Below are 20,921 nucleotides of genomic sequence, written 5' to 3'. Positions count from 1 at the left end.
AACACTTTCTGGTGTTCCATTGGTCAGACAAACAGGCCCTCCGGTTTCCTGTTGTTTTTCTGAATTCTATATACTGCTTAATTGTATATTGGCACCAAAATTATATATCGTTCACTGTCCGTTCATTTATAAATTTAGTCGGTTGCCCATCTGAAGTTTCATCTCAGCAGCATTCAAAAGGCTAAAGCTGCAATCCTAACAAAGCCTGTTTACTCGGTGCAAAAATCTTACAGATCTCCCACCGTGATGTAAACAGTGCTGGTGTTTAGTAACTCATCTCTGCTCTCTCCAGCTCCTTGTGTTGATTTCTCTTTTTCTTTATTTTCCATTCTCTCTTTCCCTGCGAGGGCCTGTGCTCATATATTATTTACAGAATGTCCAGAGCTGCACATAGCAGGTTGTATACAAGACGTCTAGACACTGTGCAACTCAAATGCTCTAGTTTTCGGGGACTTTCTGAAGTAGTTGGTTGATATCCGTTTTTCTGCTTTAAAATAAGGCCATTTCTCATAAAGTAATAATCGCAGAGCTTGGACAAAACATTGGCCAGACCTATTAAGAGCTGTCTGTTTGTGTTTAATCTCAATGGCAGTTGCTTGGCTGGCACGGGAGTTCATGGAGGTATGAAGTCTTCTTGTTTTGTAAATGGCTAATGGTACCACAACATGGCAATTGTAAAAACAATCACGACCAACTAACACTGCATCAGGCCTCAACTCAAAATGTTAAAAATCTACAGTTTTCAGTTTGCTCTGTTTAAGTTTTGTGATTTTAAAAGAAAGTCTGTTACTGTAATTGAAAAATGTAGGTGCAACCAAATGTTTTTGTTTAATATTAGGCAGAAGACAGCAGACAGAGAGGTAAAGCAACCAATCACGTTTCGATTTGTGCCGTGTCATATTTAGGGGCATGGAAATGTCCCCACAGTAACAGACCGGTGTACATTCACGAACATGTCAAAAGTTAACAACAGCAATGTTTATGAGTTTATGCCGTGAACCTACTTTTGAGAATACCGCATTGGAACCGATGTAAACATGACAGCTTACTTCTTCGATCAGACAGCTTTGTGTTGTTTCCAAGCAGACCGTTAAACAGCGCGACACGCACGTCTCCCGGAAATCCTGTAGAATTCAACCAATCGGAGGACGACTTCGAGTCTGGTGAAGTGTTTCCCATTGCCGTATGCATCAGACGTTTAGCCAACGGTCCGTAGGCATGATGTCTGAGGCTCAGACTTTCTCTTTACCATCCTGCTCTCAGATGTCATACTGGCCATTAAAAAACACATCAGTTGAAGGACAATAATCTGATGCCATGAAATTACTCTCACTGTAATATTGCTTCTGTTACAGAGCGAAATACTTTCTTTTGTGTGTTCATAACGTTTAACTACATTTTAAAGATTAAAGTAACTAATGGCAACATTTATACTTGATTTATAGTATGGTTACCATACATGTCTTTATAATGTTTACAATGTTTATCTTTTGTCAGGTTCAACAGTGAATAAAAATGATATATTGACCACTTGCACACACAAAGCATTCATATTAGGCTTTCGAATTTAATGCCAGAAGCATTTTGACCATTTTTATGATGCTTTCAAAGTGCATTTGTATCACTGTGGAGCTTGACGCTTCCAGTTTCCATTCACTTCCAGTAAATGGAAAAAAAAAACATTTGTGGTCCACAGAAGCAAGGTCATACAGGTTTGAAACATGAGTCAGAGTAAATACGCCTAAAGTTTCCTTTCGGCAAGACACGAAGTTCAAATGAGACCAACATGCAATTTGATTTTATAGTTTGTAAATAAATGTGCATATATGTTAATGGACATATTTATATTTCATTTACGTGTAATATTAAACTGCACCAACCAAGATGATTTTAACTGTATTACTGCAACTAGTTATTATTAATACCGATCTTTATCGGTACTGACCAGACCTGCTCGCTACAAGCTTTCTGGCACACTCGGATGCCTCCGTCTTATTTCTGAGCATACATTTAGCTATAAAATAAAACCAGACGTGACAGTAAACTCTATTAAAACATTAAAGCGGTATGTGTATGGACTGAGGATATAGTTCCAGCACTCTATAATATATATCTCCCTCTCGCCAGTGTGGCGCCAGTCTATCATGACGGTGAGAACAGTTGCTTCACCTTCTCGTGTCTACTTTTAAACTTTTTTACCCAAAAAAGATACCCGTAATCCTCAGACCTCGGGTTTACAATGTTAAGTCTTGACACCTTTTCCTGTGGAACACAAAAGGTGTTGTTTGATTTTAATCCTATGTTATCTGTATAGCTTTAGGATGTTCAGGTCACCTTGTAACCAAAACAAAATTCTACCCCTAGACTAACACATCTTTTTTATTTGGTCTCTTCTCACTGAGGTCACCAAGTGAGCCAGAACTGGCACTTCAATGCATTCACGAACATATTTATAAAATTCAAAATGTTTTGTTATTGATATTTAAAGGTCCAGCAGTGTGTAACTTTTAGGAGGATCTATTAACAGAAATGCAATATAATACACATAACTATGTCTTCAGAGGTGTATAAAGACCTTACATAATGAAGTGTTGTGTTTTTATTACCTTAGAATGAGCTATTTCTGTCTACATACACCGCGGGTCTTCTTACATGGAATTCACCATATTGTTTCTACGGTAGCCCTAAACGGACAAACTGCCCTAAAGAGCGTTTCATAAATGCGTTATCTCCTTCAGCAAAGAACCAAAAACATGACGACATGTTAGTTCTGTGTCAGCCACTGTAGTGCTTGGAAAGGGAGGGGAGGGGTGGAGTGAGCCGAGTCCTTGGTTGCAATTCGCAACCTCACCACTAGATACTGCTAAATTTCATACACTGAACCTTTAACTCAGTATGATACGATCCACTTCAGAATCAAGATGCTGATATGATCAACTCAAGTGCATTAAAACATTCTGTTTTGTATTAATATTATGTGCTTCAAGACAGTTTGTCTTGAAAACGTGTCATAAAAACTGATATGAAATTCCACATCTGTGAATTCCTATTTTCTGTCAGAACATCAGTACTCTCAGCAATGCATTAAATGAAGCATAAACTTAGCACGGATAAGCTTTAACTCCATGCAGATGAATCCCGGGTAAAACCGAAATATACCGGCTCACTTCTGAACAGGTGTCATCTGGATCTGCCGTCTGTCCGATGTGAGCCTTTCTTATCTCTCCCTCATATTCACTTACCGAATTGGCTGTCGGGGCCACTAAAAATAATGGGGCAGGGTGACATTGATAATGTCTCATAATGGTACGTTACAGACCTGTGTTTCTGCCGGTTAAATCATTCACAGGCGTCTGCGGCTGACAGCGAGCTCCTCCGGCCCCTGAGATTGTTGTCTGGATTTCTGTTGGATAAAAACATCACACGTCAGGTGTTGAGTATTTGAAGGGTCTGTGTTTGGAGGCGAATAACAATCTCAAATGAATAGATGCTTTGAAAATGTTCTCGGCTCGAGATATTTGTTTTTTGGAAATTTGACTAAACATAAAATATGCTCGCTGGGTCAAATCAGCTTACAGTGAGTTGCTTTTAAACCAGTCTTGCCGTTCTCCTCTGACCTCTGTCATAAACAAGGCACTTTCACCTAGAGAATCGCCACTCGCTGGATATTTATTCTGTCTCAGACTATTCTTTAAGATCATTGTGAGTGAAGATCCCAGTAGGTCGGCAGTTTTGGAAATACTCAAACAAGCTGTCCGGCAACCATGCCATGTTCAAAGTCACGTAAATCCTGCAAAGGTGTTCCTGTAGCTCAACTGGTAGAGCATTAAAGTTAGCAGTGCAAAGATCATGGGTTTGATTCCCAAGCAAATTCATATACTCTTAGAAAAAAGTGTGTGCGTGGATGTATAGTTTGGTACATAAAAATGTTCATAATTTAAGAAAATTAAGTAGAGTAATGACAGTTGAGCTTTGATTTTAGTTTAATACTGCCTTGAACAAACTATTTCACAAAACAGATGTTTACATAATAGTCCAGAACACGATAACTTACAAACATATTTACCATACCTTTGATTCTTAATACTGTACCATGTTTCCTGGATGATCAGTTACATTTTTTATGATTTTTTAATAGTTGTTTATGTGTCTCTTGTTTCATCGGAGTCATTGAACTGTTCATTGGTCTTCTACATATTTGAATGCTTTTTTGACAATGTTGAGATTCTTCTTTTTGCTATTACAAAAGATACATACGTTCAAAGATGTTCAAGAAGACAACACCATACTGTACATTAAATACAAAATACATTAAGAGCCATGTGTAGGTAAACCTTCAAAGATGGCTGCTTATTGGTGAATTATATTACTGATATCATGTTTTATTATTGTGGCTAATTATCACATTTACTTCATCGAAACGTTCTTAAAAAATAATTCAAACATTTAAAGGGGAACTCCACCCAAAAATGAAAAATCTGAAGAATGTAAGCGACTGACATTTCTAGAACATCATTGACTACCATAGTAGCAAAATTAAAATGGTAGTCGCAGGTGCCCAAGAACTGTTTGCTTTCCTTAATTCTTCAAAATATCTCATTTTGTGTTCAACAGAACAAAAAAATCCTACTATGATGTCCCAGAAATGTCAGCTGCTAACATTCTTCCAAATATCTCCCTTGGCGTTCATCAGAACAAAGAAGTTAATACAGGTTTGGAACAACCTGAGGGTGATGAAATGATGACAGAATTGTAATTTTTGAGTGGAGTATCCCTTTAAATGTGACGTCACATGTGAAACGCTGTCCCAACATGTCATTCATTAAAAATTTACCCTGAGGTTTTTATTGCTTTTTAAATAGAAATGTTCCGTTTATGAGCTAAAACATTGCAACATTAACATTTTTGCCACACATCGTTTCAGTTATAACCGTGTCATCTGCAGTACTTTGTAGAATGAAGCAAGGAAACATCTTTAAGTCACGTTAACCAATGACTTCATCGTATATGAACCGTCATGATTCTATCAATGTCCTACAGATCAGACACACTTGAAATATACAGTACAACATGTGTTTAAAAATCTCAAGCAGTCCCATTTTAATCGGTTTTTGGATTTCTGTCTCTTTCTGCCACAGGCCTACATCAGTGTCAAACACGAGGGAGACAAGGTGATAGTCTTCGAGAGAGCAAATGTCCTCTTCGTCTTCAACTTCCACCCCACCCAAAGCTACACCAGCTATAAAGTGGGTGTGGGCTCAGCAGGAAAGTATCCTTCACCTCTGTAGGTTTGAGTATGCATACTTCCTTAATACACAGTATGCACAAAGCACTACTTATCAGAACACTCAGTTTGCATCCCCTGAGAGTCACAAGTGTGCAGTGCATACTTTGCTCTCTCATATTATGGCAACAGGAGTTGAGGAGCTGTAATGCTGCATCCCACTTCGCCTAGTTATACTAAAAGTATGTACTCCTTAATGTATAAATGCTTTTAATGTCCTCTCAAATTCACTTAAAGCGTCAAAATATGAGGTGTATGGTACAAAACAGACAACATTTTGATGGTACTTATTTGTCCAAAAAGCAGGAAATATCTGTTTATTCTAATATACAAAAAAATACTTTACATCATTTTTGTCAGCTCAGCCTAAGTTAACATTGATTAATGTGATCCACATGTTAACGCAATCCACGACCATCTAACAAATCATACTGATACATAATATTTGTTTATGTGGTTGTTGTTTGTACATCATACAGTAGATTAGGGATAATGTAAATAAGTATTTACAGCTGCAGAACCTCATCAATCAGATCTACACATAGGAGTTTGGACGCAGCCCATACCTTAAAAGGTTAGCCATTGGATTTAAACACTGGGGACTTTTTTCAATTGTGTTTTAAATCAGATTTGTTTGTTCTTGAGGCCACGTTTACACGATGAAAAACGGAAAAGTTTTTCCTTTGTGTTTTTGAAAAGTTTCACGTACACATGACAGCGTTATCAAAACTGCTTTTTACTACCGTTGGTCGACGTATATGTGTGTTTAAAGTCTGGCGAATGTAATAGTGTGTCTCCGCTGGTCTTATTGGTGCAGCAAATCCACATTTTGCTGGGGAAACGTTAATACATAGTCGAGCAGTGAGAGCTCACAGTATGGGAAGCCGCCATATTGTTTTGGCTATACTCGTAATACGCATGCGCGTGAGGTCCTTGGAGAGTTCCGTCTTGCAGTTTACGTGGAAACGAAAAAGGCGGCATTTTCAAAATGTTGCACTTTGAGACCCGTGTTCAAAAGTTTGCGTTTTCAGTCCTCCAAAAACGCCATTTCCGTCTAAACGAACGGCCAAGACGCATACATTTTTTTGTGTTTTCAGTTGAAAGCGGTCTCGTGTAAACGGCCCCTTAGTTACTTTCCATCCTGGTTTGATGCCACGGGAAGTTTTTTATCAGGCAAGTGAGAAACAAGCTTTTGAAATATAAACAGCTGAGAACCGGCAGAAACAGCTGTCATTATGAGCCCGAGAGGTAAACACGCTAGCGAATCACTCTGTGTGTGTGCCGGTTTGTGTGTCAGCACGCTATCCATCCTCGACCAATGGGAGTTGAAGCACAGCGTCCAATTAGAGGTAGAGACAGATGAGTGTGCCATTCTGTCAGAAGAGGTAAACAAGTGTGACCCAACATGTCCGGAGTGCTTTTTCATTAAACCCCTGCCATATCCAAATACGCAATCTCATATACAGTACATATCTGTATATATATACTGTATATATATCTGTACATCGCTGCGCTCTGGTAGACAGCACCATCAGAGTCAAGCAAAGCCAAAACATCTGGTATCTTTAGATTAATTGTTGGGAAATGTGTCTGAGGGACTGAAATTTACATATATTGGTCATTATAGAGGCAGCATCACATAGATGAAAGCTCATTGCATATAAAGACGTGACCACAGAGGTCAGGATTTATAGCAATAAGGACTCGCATTGGGATTCACATTGACCTGAGACCTTTTGGAAGTAATTAGATTTTTTTTCTGTTATTCAAAATACAGCACAATTTATATATTTATATGTAATACAATGCATTTCAAAAATGAATGGAATTCATGATATGATATGCAAAATAATTCATCCAATTATCACTGTTAATTGCATGTATCAATATTTACTGAGTAAAGCCCACTGACTGTGATCATTCAAAACAAAACATTACTGTCAGACGAAAGCGTTGACGTTACACAAAGTGGATTTAGAAGTCAATATGTTTGTTTTATTTCCAAACCATTGAACATACGCTTATCACCAAGCTGCAGTCGGCAACAATACACTTTGCAATTGAATTTGTCAATCTTTTGTGAGGAAGACTCCCGGGGCCATTTGTACATGATTTGTAGGTACAAAGGTTGTTACAACTTACCCACTAGTAAAGCCACGGGTACTTTCCGTGTCCGTGTCTATCTCGAACTTTCCGCATAGCTTCTTGAGCATACTCGAGAATAAATATAAACGGATAAACGACTTCAACACATGCGCAGTGCGTCACCGAGTGGACTCTGCTGATTCAACATTTTGTCACGCATGCGCTGTTGTACGCGTGGTCTCAAAAAATGGGCTGCACGCGGAACGACCGCCGACCCTCCTGATGACTAAAATTACGTCATGCGGGCGAACGCGGATGGCCGGACTATACGTCTGCCTTAAGGTGTCACAATATACCGCATCGTGAAAACCACGATAAAACCGCAATTAGTGATGCCGTGTTGATTCTACACATATCGTAATATCGTAAAAAAAAAAAAAGTTACATTTTTGCCTTAAGAATCTCTCTCTCTCTCTCATTGGCCAAAAAAAGACAAAATGCAAAAATAAACTAAATTAAAGATGAATTTGACTGTTAGCGAAATTTAAATATTTTTAAAACATTTTAGTAGATATCATGATAATACCATTACGTATGTTTACCCCCACAATGATCATGTAGGGAAAATCTGATATTTTGTAAGCCTTACCCACTACCAGGGAGCATGGGCATTTTATTGCGATTTATTGTCCGGTTCATGCAACTCAATCTCACAGCAATTTGTAACAATATACGAAGTGGCTAATTCGTATGAATTCGTACGATCTTTTTTATACATTTTAGTATGATTTACTTTTGCGACAGTAACATTAAGTGTGGGGAGGGGCGGGGTTAGAGGAGGGGCTTCCGTATTGCATTTTCTAATAATCGTACGTTTTTGTAGAATTAACATCGTACAAATTCGATTAGCCACCTCGTAAAATAGTTATGAATTCCTTTGTGATCAGGTTGTATTATGCCACCTCAATCGTACGTTTTTGTAGAATTCACATTGTACAAATTCAATTAGCCACATCGTAAAACAGTTACGAATTCTCACGTGATCAGGTTGGATTATGCCACCTCAACCTATTTCATTTTAATTGTTTTATTTTAAAACATCCAGTACAATTGAAAGCAAATTTAGAGATGGTTAAAACATATTCTTACAATTCTTATGCGTGTTTGTTAGTGAGTAACAGTTGTGTGTAACGCATTCTTATACGCTGACCCATTTTGTGTGCTCTCTGTGGGTCCAGCAAAACACTTTGCAAAATTGGGCTATAGTAGTTTCAGTGGCCATAATTAAACGTGTTCATTTTTAACGCGCTATTTATTTTTTAATAATGAATTGTACTGTAACAGTCCGTGAAAAACATTGTTGCCTGGGCACACACAGCATCAGACGGGACTTGCAAAACCCACACTTTGGTAAACAAGTGAAGTCTCACAAGAGAAACTTTACCACAGGTACGCGCCGACTATGAAAGCTTATAAAGTGGTCATAAATCGGGATTCTACAGAGAGAGATAGAGAAATATCTCCTATGTCCTTTCAGCAGGATGAACGGCAGTTTTGTTCTTTTCCACATTTTCTCTCCTTTCCAAAAAAACAAGACAACGTTTCCCCTGAGTTAAGCACTCCACCACAAACATCAGCCATTACAATTCTGTCGACATCAGCTCCTGACAGGAGCTCGAACCTTCTATGAATTTTCCCCCCAATCTTCGCAGTTCTCTTCGTCTCTCAATGGGCGAGTTCTTCATGTGCCTCTATGTGTTCAGATGGTTGGAGTATTGTAAATCCCGGCTGGGTATCATGAAAGTGTTTCCTGGCAGGCCTGATGCGTCTTTGATATGCCGCGTGCCAACAGGCGTCTGCGATTGTGTCAGGTCATCATTCTGCTATTATCTGTCAGGGGCATTTACTTGAACGCTATTCTAAATAATTCAACCATATCACCAGTCCTCCTTGAATCTATAACAAGCTTTCCTAGGGCAAAACAGCATCGTGTTTCACAACTGAAAGACTTTATAAAATAAATAGGTTAATAAATCATATAAAAAAGTGTAAAATTGTATTTGATCATTTTAATCATATTTGTTATTGATAACGATGAAATTGCTATAAGTTGGCTTATTAATGTATTTGTCGTATAACAGCCATACACAGTATCACCAGTTGCTTTTATTTAGCTTTTTCTAATATAATATTTTGATTAGTTTGTCTGTTTAGTTGGTTGATACATTTTGAGAGGATAATAATGTCTTATTTCCCTAAAGGGGTTTGTTTTGTGGTATCATCCAGCTGACCAAATATTATCCAGCGTATTCACAACCACTTTCCACGAAGTAAGTGAGCCATGCATCCATGGCGTGAAAAATAATTATATTGTGGCAACGAATAGGGAAATGTTCCCATGGTTTATCAATACGGGAGCACGTTTTACTAATTTGTTGCCTCATTTTAGGTCAATCGTGGCCATGTTTTATGTTTTGTCCATTGCTTTCTTAAGATGCATTTGTTTGTTTATTGATTTATAAATCTTGCTGTGACCAAGTTCACATTCACAGTCCAGCCCTAAATGTTTTATGTTAATAAACAGCTACTTATTATTAAGTTGTGATGGTTATATTTCGGGCAGGAATTACCTAAAACGAGAATTAATCAGTAAAGCATTGGCACGATTTACCTTAAACAAGGATTAAAAAACAGCAAAATGTGCTAAAAAATTGTGGAAACTAAACATTTTTTTAATGTCACGTGCAGGGCTCAATAAGTAAACACTTGGGCACAAACATTTAGTTTGAGATTAAAGCTGCAATCCGTAACCTTTGCCTCTCTATCGCCATCTCTGTTTGAAATAAAATTACAGATTACTTTATATTTTTAACCCGAAATGTTACAGATTGCTGCTTTAAATATTTTATTAGTTATCTTTTTATCACGCTACACATTTCAGTAGCATCAATAACGTAATATTACTTTTCTGGCTTGTTAGAAATATCAGACTGCTGGTCAGTAAAAAACAGCTGTGTAATAATGTTATATTTCATTTAGACCAGGGGTCTCCAACCCTGCTCCTGGTGAGCAACCATCCTGGAGACTTCAGCAACAACCCCAATCAAACAGACCTGGACCATCTAATCAAGGTGTTCGGGGTTGCTTGATAATTACAGACAGGTGTGCTGAAACGGGGATGGAGCTGCAGTTTGCTCATCTCAAAGGTCATTTGTGGATACATTTCCTTACCTACCCCAACACTTTCCTGTCTGGTCTCTACTATCCTGTCCGATTAAAGCCCTTAAAAATACAACTTGGAAAAACCTAAAATGTAAAGAACAAAAAAAATGCAAACTTCAGAAATAAAAGTGTAGAAAATCAGGCATATTTTAGCTTGACCTCTCCTGAGTTTGGTGATTAACATTTTCTGAAGGTTACGCATTTTCTTTTACTGATCATTTGTTTAAAGGGGTCATATGGTGGAAATACGTGTTTTTCTGTGTTTTTGGTGTGTTATAAGCAGTGTTGGGTGTAACTAGTTACTAAGTAATTAGTTACTGTCATTTAATTACTTTCCCCTTGAAAAAGTAAAGTAAGGGATTACTCTTATTTTTTCTGTAATTTAATTACAGTTACTTCTGATGTAATTAAACTAAATACTTTGTGTAATATATGTGTGTGCAATAGTGGAATTAACATCAAAATTCAAAGTCTAACTATAGAATCCGTGCTTTAATGTAGAATTCTCACATTTGTAATATTTTGGTCAGTTAATAAGAGTACTTTATGCAGTTTATATGATTTATTTGAATGAATTAAATAAGCCGTTTCATGTCTATCCTTGATTCACTTAACTCATCAAGGTTGATATAGGACATAGAAAGTAATTAGTAATAAGTAACTAAATACTTGTTGGAGAGAGTATTTTGTACAGTAATCTAATTACACTATTCAATATGTAATTAGTAACTAGTAATTAATTACTTTTTCAGAGTAACTTACCCAACACTGGTTATAAGTTACCCATGCATGTATTAGACACATAAAATTGCACAAATGAAAGTGTGGGAACAAAAGATGCATCGTATCTAAAAGCAAATGCTCAACCAGACTTGCCTGAAACGCCTCGTGTAACCACACCCCGGCGAATCTATGTAACTTCGTGACATGATTTGACTAAGACCGCCCAAATCTACACGTAGTTAAGGTGGGCGTAATTGTCTGTCAGTACAATTGCTTTGGAACCTGATGTTCCGAATATGGTAAGAGGCGTTACATTTCCGTGAAATGCTTGCAGTATTCGACCAATCACTACACACTGGTGAACTGGCCAATCATAGCACACCTCGCTTTTCAGAGCCATGAGCTGTGTAAAAAATCAGCGCGTTTCAGAGAGGCGGGGCAAAGAGGAAATACAAACATGCACGGTATGTGGAAAATACAACGTTTTATAAACTTTAAATGGTGTATACACATTGCATTGCATCTAAAACAAACAATAATATTTGTTTTAGCCATGCAATATGACTCCTTTAAAAAAACAGGCCCTACTTTGTACTCTATTCATGGAAAGCACCATTAACATGTTCCCAGTGTTTGGTACAAAGAATGCAAGATCATGGGTTGCCTCACATTACAAGAGGCTTCATTTCAAAACAGTGCTTTCAGATCCTTCCTAATATCCTAATATGACCGCAGCCACTCGGCCTCAAGACCTGTTTGCCTCTAAGATGAGCTGCCATTACTGCTATTACAAACACGAGAGAGCCACACTGTCACGACCCTCTTCACAATCACACGTGTGCTTTTCTTTAGTCCTGCCACCCTCTTGTCCCTTATTTCTCCTCCTGTGAACAAATTGACTTTGATCTCAGACCCTCCCATTTGTCCCTCAAGGCTCCAGTGATTATAGTGCTTTAGCGTCAGCTCTGTCTGGCCTCCAAGACGTGCATCTGTATACTAAAAAAAAAAAAAAAAAACATAATTGCTAAAAGCCTCGAACTGCCAATTTGAGTTGGAGGGCCGCTACTGTTACTCTGGCATGCTTGCCAGGGAACATTGAATTAAGTCTTGTGTGTTCAGTTCTGCACTCGTCCACACACACCGTAATACTTTTATTATGTTTTCTGCGCATACACACATGCTGCATTCTTTGCTGTCTGTCACACGTTTCGGTCCCTTGTGACTTTAACACACGTCTAATGGGAATGGGTGGTATTGATTAATGTACGGCTGCATAAGGTAGACTTCTTCGCTATAAAAGACTTCTACGTTTTTTTCATGTTATTTCTCTCCCGGTTAAAGTTTTTTTATGATTCTCAGTCATGGCGTCTGTGTGAATCCACAGGGGGTGGAACCGATATCGTACTGTGCTGCGATGGCTGCTTACATATCGGTTCTCGTACACTTTCTCTAGAGCCATAACATCAAATGCAGGAATTAACTCTTTCCCCGCCACTTAAAATCCAACGGTTCCCTGCAAAAGACGAGTTATTACCGCAATCAGTGTTGTGTTGTACAGCAGGTGGCGCTGTTACACATCTTTGGAAAGAACATATATATTTGATCTTTTTTGGGGGTAAATATTTGATCTGTTTTTCATGATCATTTTAATCTAATCTGGGCGTAATCTGGAGTCTTAAACCAAAAAAGATCATTATCTCAGATGCATTTTTGAAGAAACCTACCCACATTTAAGAGGTGATAAAAAAATAACAAATGAAGATAGAAGAATACGGTTTCTTTTGTTTAAAAGCAGAGACTCTGTTCTTTCATTTGATATATTATTTGTCCATATATCCATTACAGAAAATGTACTGTGAGCCATCACATTTTAGTGAAAATGTTCACAAATGCTGGCGCTGACTGGCAACTTAAAAATAAAAAGCTGGCGGGGAAATAGTTGATGATAACGTTATCAATTTTTGAATTGAATAGAAATGCTGGAAAGCTTAAGTTTTGGCATACTTATAACACATTAGTAGGCCTCTACTCTACTTGAGGACACTCTACAATGGTTTCACTCCATGAACCATTTACATTTTGGCGGCCCTTTTATCCAGATGTGAATCAATTCTCTGGAAATCAAACTTATGATCTTGTTGTTAGCGTAACATTCTACCAGTTGAGTTAAAGGTACGCCATTCATTTTCAGAGAGAGTTTCTGTGTCATTTCTGGCGGCATGAGAGACGGCGACTTTTGCCGATGGTGTCTCCCCGATGATTTAAAAATGTTTACTTTTGTGTAAATGAGCAGCAACGCAACTACCAGTATGAATGAAGACTGTCAGAAATAGTTGATGTTTCGGTCACACTTTATACATATAATGTGGCATTAACTTCTATGTAACACTTAAAACTGCTAATGAGTTTAGAAGTAAGGGCATAGGGTTAGCAGACAGCCATAGGATTTCATTCTACACTCGCTGCCTCAAAAAGAGGTTAAAAGTGATAATCGAATGGAAATTCGCTGAGAATTTGTATCGCTGAAAATGTGCATTGTGCCTCCTCTTCAGTTTTGTGATATCAGTGATCGCGTTTGAGAATTAAGGGAGCTGTATTGGTTCCTTGATTTTTTTTGTTGACTTGTTGCGACGCATAACAGATTAAAACTTTAGCAATTAAGGGTAAATACTTTGCAAAAACCGTTAACGTTAAAACAAAAAGTCATGTTTTTTTATTGTGCATTCCAAGTAATATCACTGCAGTTTGATTGTTTTGATTAAGTAATAATAACTCAAAAAAATACAACCAACACAATAAAAACATAACACAATAGAAAAAACATGATTTTTGAACATTTTTAAAAACAGAGTTCTGTTTCTGCAAATAGTAAAAAACATAAACTGAGGTGAATCTTTAGTTTTCTTGGTTTGGTTAAACTCGTGTTTTTAGGGGGCCTGGTTTTCTTTGCCCAACAGACTTTCCGATAAACTTTAAATTAAACAAGGTATAGATTTCTAAGATTGTAGATGTATTTGTGTCTTAATATTGTTTCACATGTTGTAGTTATGTTGATGCAAATGCAGTAAAATCTCAATAGTCATTTATACAGTACAGTTTTAAAGGGATAGTTCACCCCAAAATGAAAATGATGTCATCATTTACTCACCCTCAGATTGTTCCAAACCTGTGTGAATTTCTTTGTTCTGATGAACACACAAAAAAAGATATTTGGAAAAATGTTAGTAACTTGTGGGGGAGTAATTCATGACAGAATTTTCATTTTTAGGTGGAGTATCCCTTTAAGTGTGACTCAAAATGCTTTTTGAGGCTCCTGTAGCTTTATTTTAGTTCAATTGATGTCAAAATATATGTATTCAGCATAAATGTCATTGAGTGGTATAATCTATGTGTGCAGCACATCAAACCAGGCTTTATTTTAAGCATTTTCAGCTAAGTTGGGGCCGTGCGGTGGCAATATAATATTGCAGTTTTGAATGCAAATTTTACAAAATGGGCTTTTTTGGCACTGAGCTTAACATAAAAGCACTTTAGGAAAGTTTAAGTGCTAGCTATATTTTTTATTTCTATACTGACTGTAAACAACTTATACACACAGCACCCCTTAATTCCATCTGGCTAAAAAATAGCATCACTTCCTATTAACACCTTCAAAATATACATAACAAAAGACGTTTGTTCCATCAGTGAGAGAATCCAATGCAAATAGGAGTCGGGGTCGGTTTGTGGGTGGTTGGGGGGGCTCATTCATCGTCCTCCTCGGCAGAAACAATACGAAGCAACGCTCGTTTTTAATCATCGCTATCAAAGCTGGCAAGCTGGCAATAAAAGCCAAGTGTGCTCCAGCTCGAGGGGCAGAGTAACAGAGTGTTTGAGGATAACATGAAGATCCAGCACTTGCCCACGGGGATATGAGGTGATTATTCAAGCAGCCAATTAGATGCCTGTCTGCATGTTTGTTACATCTCACAACTGTTTAAACCCCTGAGCGGCCGGGATAAACAGAGACAGCATCTTCATCGTTCTCCTTTCTTATGCCACAGGAATACAGTTGTTTACTTACACATAGAAGGAGAAACTGTATGTTTAATAGTTGCATAAGAAAATGATTAAATGACAAAGACTTATGCTGCACATAACTAAAACCACTTTATAGTTTCATATATATTCATAATTAGTCAAGCTAACCTTCTTTAGGCACCACGGCCGACGTGTTTTTTCAATTGTTTTCAACGGAAAACATCGCGTCGCGTCGGTGGACACAGCCCCTAAGTTTGTGTTTCATGTCCTTCATGTCGCTGTATGCATAAAACTAAACTCCGCTGAATTTTGTTGCATCATCATTTTCGAACGCGTCACCTCAGTATTATAAGTAGAGTTGCCAAGTCCACGGTTTTCCCACGAAATTGGGGTACTTCTAAACTGTTGCCGCGGGTTATTTTTTATTTAGTTTTATCTTTTATTTCATGTGTAATTTCAGCGTTATGGATGTGACATTTTGCGTTTTGGATGTGACATATAAACGCTCAGAGAATGTATACAATATACCGAACCATCTGTTTATATTTTAATCAATCCTTGTTGATAGAGTCTAAACATCGTAAAATGATCAGTCTGTGCACGAGTTTTTTTTATTAAAAAAAAGGAAGTTACGGATGTGACAAAAAAGGACATTGTCAACATACTTTGTAGAATTTATGTGAATTAAAATGCACAAACCAGAAGCAATAATACCCAACAAATGGAGAAGTGATGTCTCTTTATAGAACAAAAAATAGTTACTTTGTTTTCATATTCATGTATCAGAAGGAAGATGTACCGTTATGGATGTGACAATCCTGAAAACTGTACTTACCGGACTATGAAAAATCATGCCCTAAAAAAAAAAAAAAACACTTTAAAAACTTTGAGACCTCACATGGGTATCTGTGCCATCACTTAAGTAAAGACCTGTGTTAATTATTATTATTTTATTTTATTATGGTAAGATTGACCTTTGCATGACATTGCCCATGTTATTTTGTTTCAGTTTGTTCTTAAGGGAAGAAGACTTTATTTATGGAAACGGACTAGGGTTATGATGGCTATTATACCTTGATTTTAAAGAAGAAATTGTGTGTAATGCATTACAGTGACTTTAAAATATGTATTTAGGTATATTGGCCATTGGGCTGGTTTTGGTTATGCAGATCTGGCAACCCTGATCCCTTGCAACCCTCTCTTTGAAAATGTTTGAGTCTTTTGTCAACCCTCACTTGTTGCTTAAATCCCACACCACATCACTCCCCACTAAATATTCAGTTTCATTAGTTGGAAATGCATGTTGTCAATGCATGTGCTCTTTCATGTTTTAGTACTCACATAACATGTTCTTTCTAACAAATATGATGAAATAAATGCAAATTGGAAAAAAATGAAAATCTGCTGTTCATTTACTCACCCTCAGGCCATCCAAGATGTAAGTGGCTTTTTCTTCAGTAGGAACGTTTTTTTTAGTTCAAACTGTGATCCTGGATCAGTTCTAAATTGCAAGACCACAGATTTATCCACAGATGCCCCAGTCTAAAAAGCAAACAAGCATTACAAAACTAACACACGTGGCTCCTGATAATGTACTGAGGAACTATGAAACGAATTATGAATCGGTCTTTGCAAGAAACTGAACATTAAAACCTGTTATCTATAGCCTTAGGGAGACGGTCCTGAGCGCTTTCACAAGAGTACTTTTTATTCTTCATAATTGCCAGAGTTTTCAAGACATACATGTACTGTATATAACTTGGCCTATAACACAAGAGCAAGAAATAGTTTACCAGATTCTTTCGAAATGTCTTCATTATTCTTTACTGACCTCTCTTTCTCTATCCAAGAAATATCTTAATCCGGTCACGAGTCTAGGCAATTACTTTTTTAAATATTTAATTCAGTCAGTGTAGCACAGACAGTGAAATTCTGTGTGTGCACGTTCTGTGTTGTTTGAAACATTTTTTGATGGAATACATTATTAATATTTCGAAATGGAGAAATAATTCGGTCTGGAATTGTTGATGGGGAGGCTCATGGGTTTGGGCGGGGCCGTGTTTATATGGGACAAATGTGTGTCATTGTCTCAGCGGAGCTCGAAGCAATCAGTAGAGTTGACTCGCCGCTCTGCATTCAGAGAGAACTTCTCTAGAGACTGGACAACTAGTTCACATCCACAACACTTCAGTGTGAACGCCGTGAGGGTTTAATGACTCTGCATTAATTCTGCCTGCTGTTTGGCCGGGTAGGATCAATGATGAGACGATTAGCTTTAAGCATTGTGATGGATGGGTGGATGCGTAGGTTTGTTTGATCCGTTAAATGATACTTTGTCCCCGGTGGCATGTGGTGAACTCCTGAAATGAAGAAGCAAAATCTCTTCTCGTCTCGTGGTCCGGATTTCCTTTCCATCTGAGTTAAAGGCACATTTAGGCTATATCTTCTAAATAAAACGATCCATTTTTATATGTTTGTATTATGTTAATCAAATCCCCTTCAAACATCATTTAATGTTTACATTTTTAAAGCATGCTGACCTGTTCCAGTTTGAAGGTTATTTTAGTTTACTTATAGCAACATAAACAATAAAATGACAAAAGCAAATAACAAAATGGCTACAAATGTTACTAAAATTAACGTACAAACTAAAAAAGCTCATTTGTATTCATTAATAAAACTAAAAACAAAACTATAATAACTCTGAAGTGTTCTTAATGAAAAATAATACATCTACATACTGTTTAAGCTCATTGTTTTCTGTTTTATTTCTTAAGTTTTATTTAGTCATCTGAATGTTTTTGAGGAAGCATTTAGCATCTCTGAACCTCACAATTTCGGGTTTGTATGTGCTAAAACTCAAAATAAAATATAATAAATAGAAATGAAGAGACGTTACTTCACTGTATTTACTTTCTTATTATGAGTTCTGTCTGCTTCCTTAACCACACGCTACTCCAGATTCAAGATCAAACTGGACTCAGATGAAATCCATTATGGAGGTCATGGCAGACTGGACCACAGCACTGAGTTCTTCACTGAGCCGGTGGCTTTCAACGATCGGCCCAACTCTATGATGGTATGCAGTGCACACAACACCACACATACAGTATGCCACACATCAAAGCTGCATGTATGTTTGCTGATTGTACAGGAAAACCTGTTCAATTCTGTAAATGGGAAAATATATAAAGTGATACATTATTATTGATAGCTGAAAGCATCAACAACCGACACATTTATTGATCAACTATGCATGAGATGGGGGTTGTGCAGACGTTTGTGAATGGTGGGGCTTGACATAAAATATCATATTGTACCATAAACCACATATATTTCTTAGTAATTTGTCTTGTTTTCCATTACGAGTGTCAGCCTGTGGGGCAAGAAAAGAAAGTTTGTTTTATCTGTCTATTGAATACTTCATTCAAGGTTCTTTTTCTTACCGCATTGATTGGTATTTTTTCTATTTTAAGAATAAACTCATGAATAAACGTAATATTTGATAGATACAGCTGCGGGAAAAATCAAGAGACCATTCCACATTTTCATTTATTCAGCATTTCTAGATGCATTGTGGACATTTCAGTTCAGTGTCTGATGAATTTCAACAAAATCAAACCTCAGGAGTGAAGTGAAAGACTTACAGCATGACAAGACGCATGAAAACTGTCATAAAAATCCAGGTTATCACATAAAAAATATTTTGTGAAGTTTTCATAAGTACATGTACAAATATTACTGTTGTTTTGTTTAAAAGTAAATATGATTTCTTTCTTTGCAGTATTTGAGGTCTGAAAAAAATACAGAGCATAATTTCTGTTATTTTGACCTGTTTCTCCAGTTTTCATTTTCTGCAACAATGAAATGGTATTAAAATAGAAAATAGAAATAATATGTGAAATTTGGAAGAAATATTGTTAGTACTATAGTTAAGAAAAAAACATAATTTTACCTAAACACATACCTATAAATAGTCAATTCAGAAAAACTGAGAAAACAAATTCCGCATCTGTATTAATATCTCAGGTGACTTCTCAAGTAAATATATCTTGGTTTAAAAATACTTTTTTTTTGGAGTGCACTATTTTCTGATATTTTTTTCTTATAACTTCTATTACTTACAATATTATGAACAAAATATTTCCTTGAATGCTCCCCTTTATTTATATAATAATTATATCTGTATAAACAAAGTGAAATTCAAATAGTACAGTGGAATGTACAGTAGCCTTCAGGTACTTTTTACGAAGCAAACACTGTTTCAAATTCTGATTGAAATAACCATTCAGTAATAAAGAACAAAGAAAAAAATACAGACAATAGATAAAAATTAAGCAATTGAACAAAGATACAATTACAATTAAAGTACTTCGTACCAGAGTATTACTTTTGTCATCACTAAATTACACTGCATTGTACTACAATACACATACTGTACAAAAACCACACTGTACAACATTACGTCCTGGGGGTGCTGTAAACATTTTCATTTGAATATTTCCTTGTTTTTGTCGCGCATAGTTCTTCTGAGAAATGTTTGAGCTACAAGAGCTTTGATTGAAGCTCAAGGCAAAACAGCTGTATGTTTGGAGAAGGATTTAGTGTTTGAACACAGTAATGTAAACATTGTAAACTATGCATTACTGGAATAATATAAACACATTTTAGACCATGCAGTCACCACACAATGTTTCTGTTATTTGGGTGTCTTCTACTGCATGTATTGACAAATATTAGGCCTTTAAAATTGAAGTCAAATGCAGTGTAAATCAGCAATAGTTCATCTACTGTATTTCTTCATCAGATAAATAATTCTCTCTGGGCTCCATTTTACAGATTATGTATTCTGTTTCCAGAGGCTTTATTGAAATAAAGTGCAAAGCGTGAAATTTAAATCCCACATTTCCGGCGATAACGTATGATGCAAGTTTTCATTTTTTACCTTCTTCTTCTCAGTTTTTTTACTCCTCCCTTCATTTCCTCACCCTAGGGCCTGCTGACGATTTAATAAGCAAACTAAAAAAAAAAAAAGCAATAATAATTCAAAAGCAAACTTTCTGTTTTGCTGACTTGACCAGTTGTCAACATAATTTTGTAATTGTTAAGCCGAGCATGTTGGCCGATCCTGATCTTGTTTGGAAAAGTTGACAAAGATTTGCATAATTGATGTTGGTTGTCTTAGATATACACTTGTGTAACAGCTCGGAAATTGTTGGGAATTCCTTTTTTCTGTGGACAACAGAAGGTGACTTGTTAATGAGTGCTCATTCTGTACAGTATATACAACAGCGGTTTTAGTCTTTTTAGTATGTATGTCAGATTACATACTGTAGGAAAGCAGTTGTCATTTGTCATCATCTGATGTTGGTTCTTTGATATTATTCTTTTAAAGCTGCATTATTTATGAACTGTATTATTTTCATACTATCAAACATATTGTAGACGACCTCGGGGCCTGTGGCATGAAGAGATCTCAAAGCAGGCTCGACTGGGGGGGCAATCATAAATTCTGGTTGGGCAGATATACACTCACCTAAAGGATTATTAGGAACACCTGTTCAATTTCTCATTAATGCAATTATCT

General features: G+C 36.8%; 1 protein-coding gene across 1 annotated transcript in view; it reads left to right on the top strand.

Moving 5' to 3' along the window:
• gbe1b (glucan (1,4-alpha-), branching enzyme 1b) overlaps positions 1-20,921 on the top strand; it is a 144,010-nt gene that overhangs the window by 109,832 nt on the left and 13,257 nt on the right. The window contains exons 14-15 of the mRNA XM_057350948.1: positions 5,139-5,269; positions 18,296-18,413. Coding sequence (XP_057206931.1) covers positions 5,139-5,269; positions 18,296-18,413 — 249 coding nt within the window. The remainder of the gene's footprint in view (positions 1-5,138; positions 5,270-18,295; positions 18,414-20,921) is intronic.

The sequence above is a fragment of the Triplophysa rosa genome, linkage group LG14, assembly GCF_024868665.1.
Source record: "Triplophysa rosa linkage group LG14, Trosa_1v2, whole genome shotgun sequence".
Classification (NCBI taxonomy): Eukaryota; Metazoa; Chordata; class Actinopteri; order Cypriniformes; family Nemacheilidae; genus Triplophysa; species Triplophysa rosa.
This window is presented reverse-complemented; position numbering and strand designations above follow the sequence as displayed.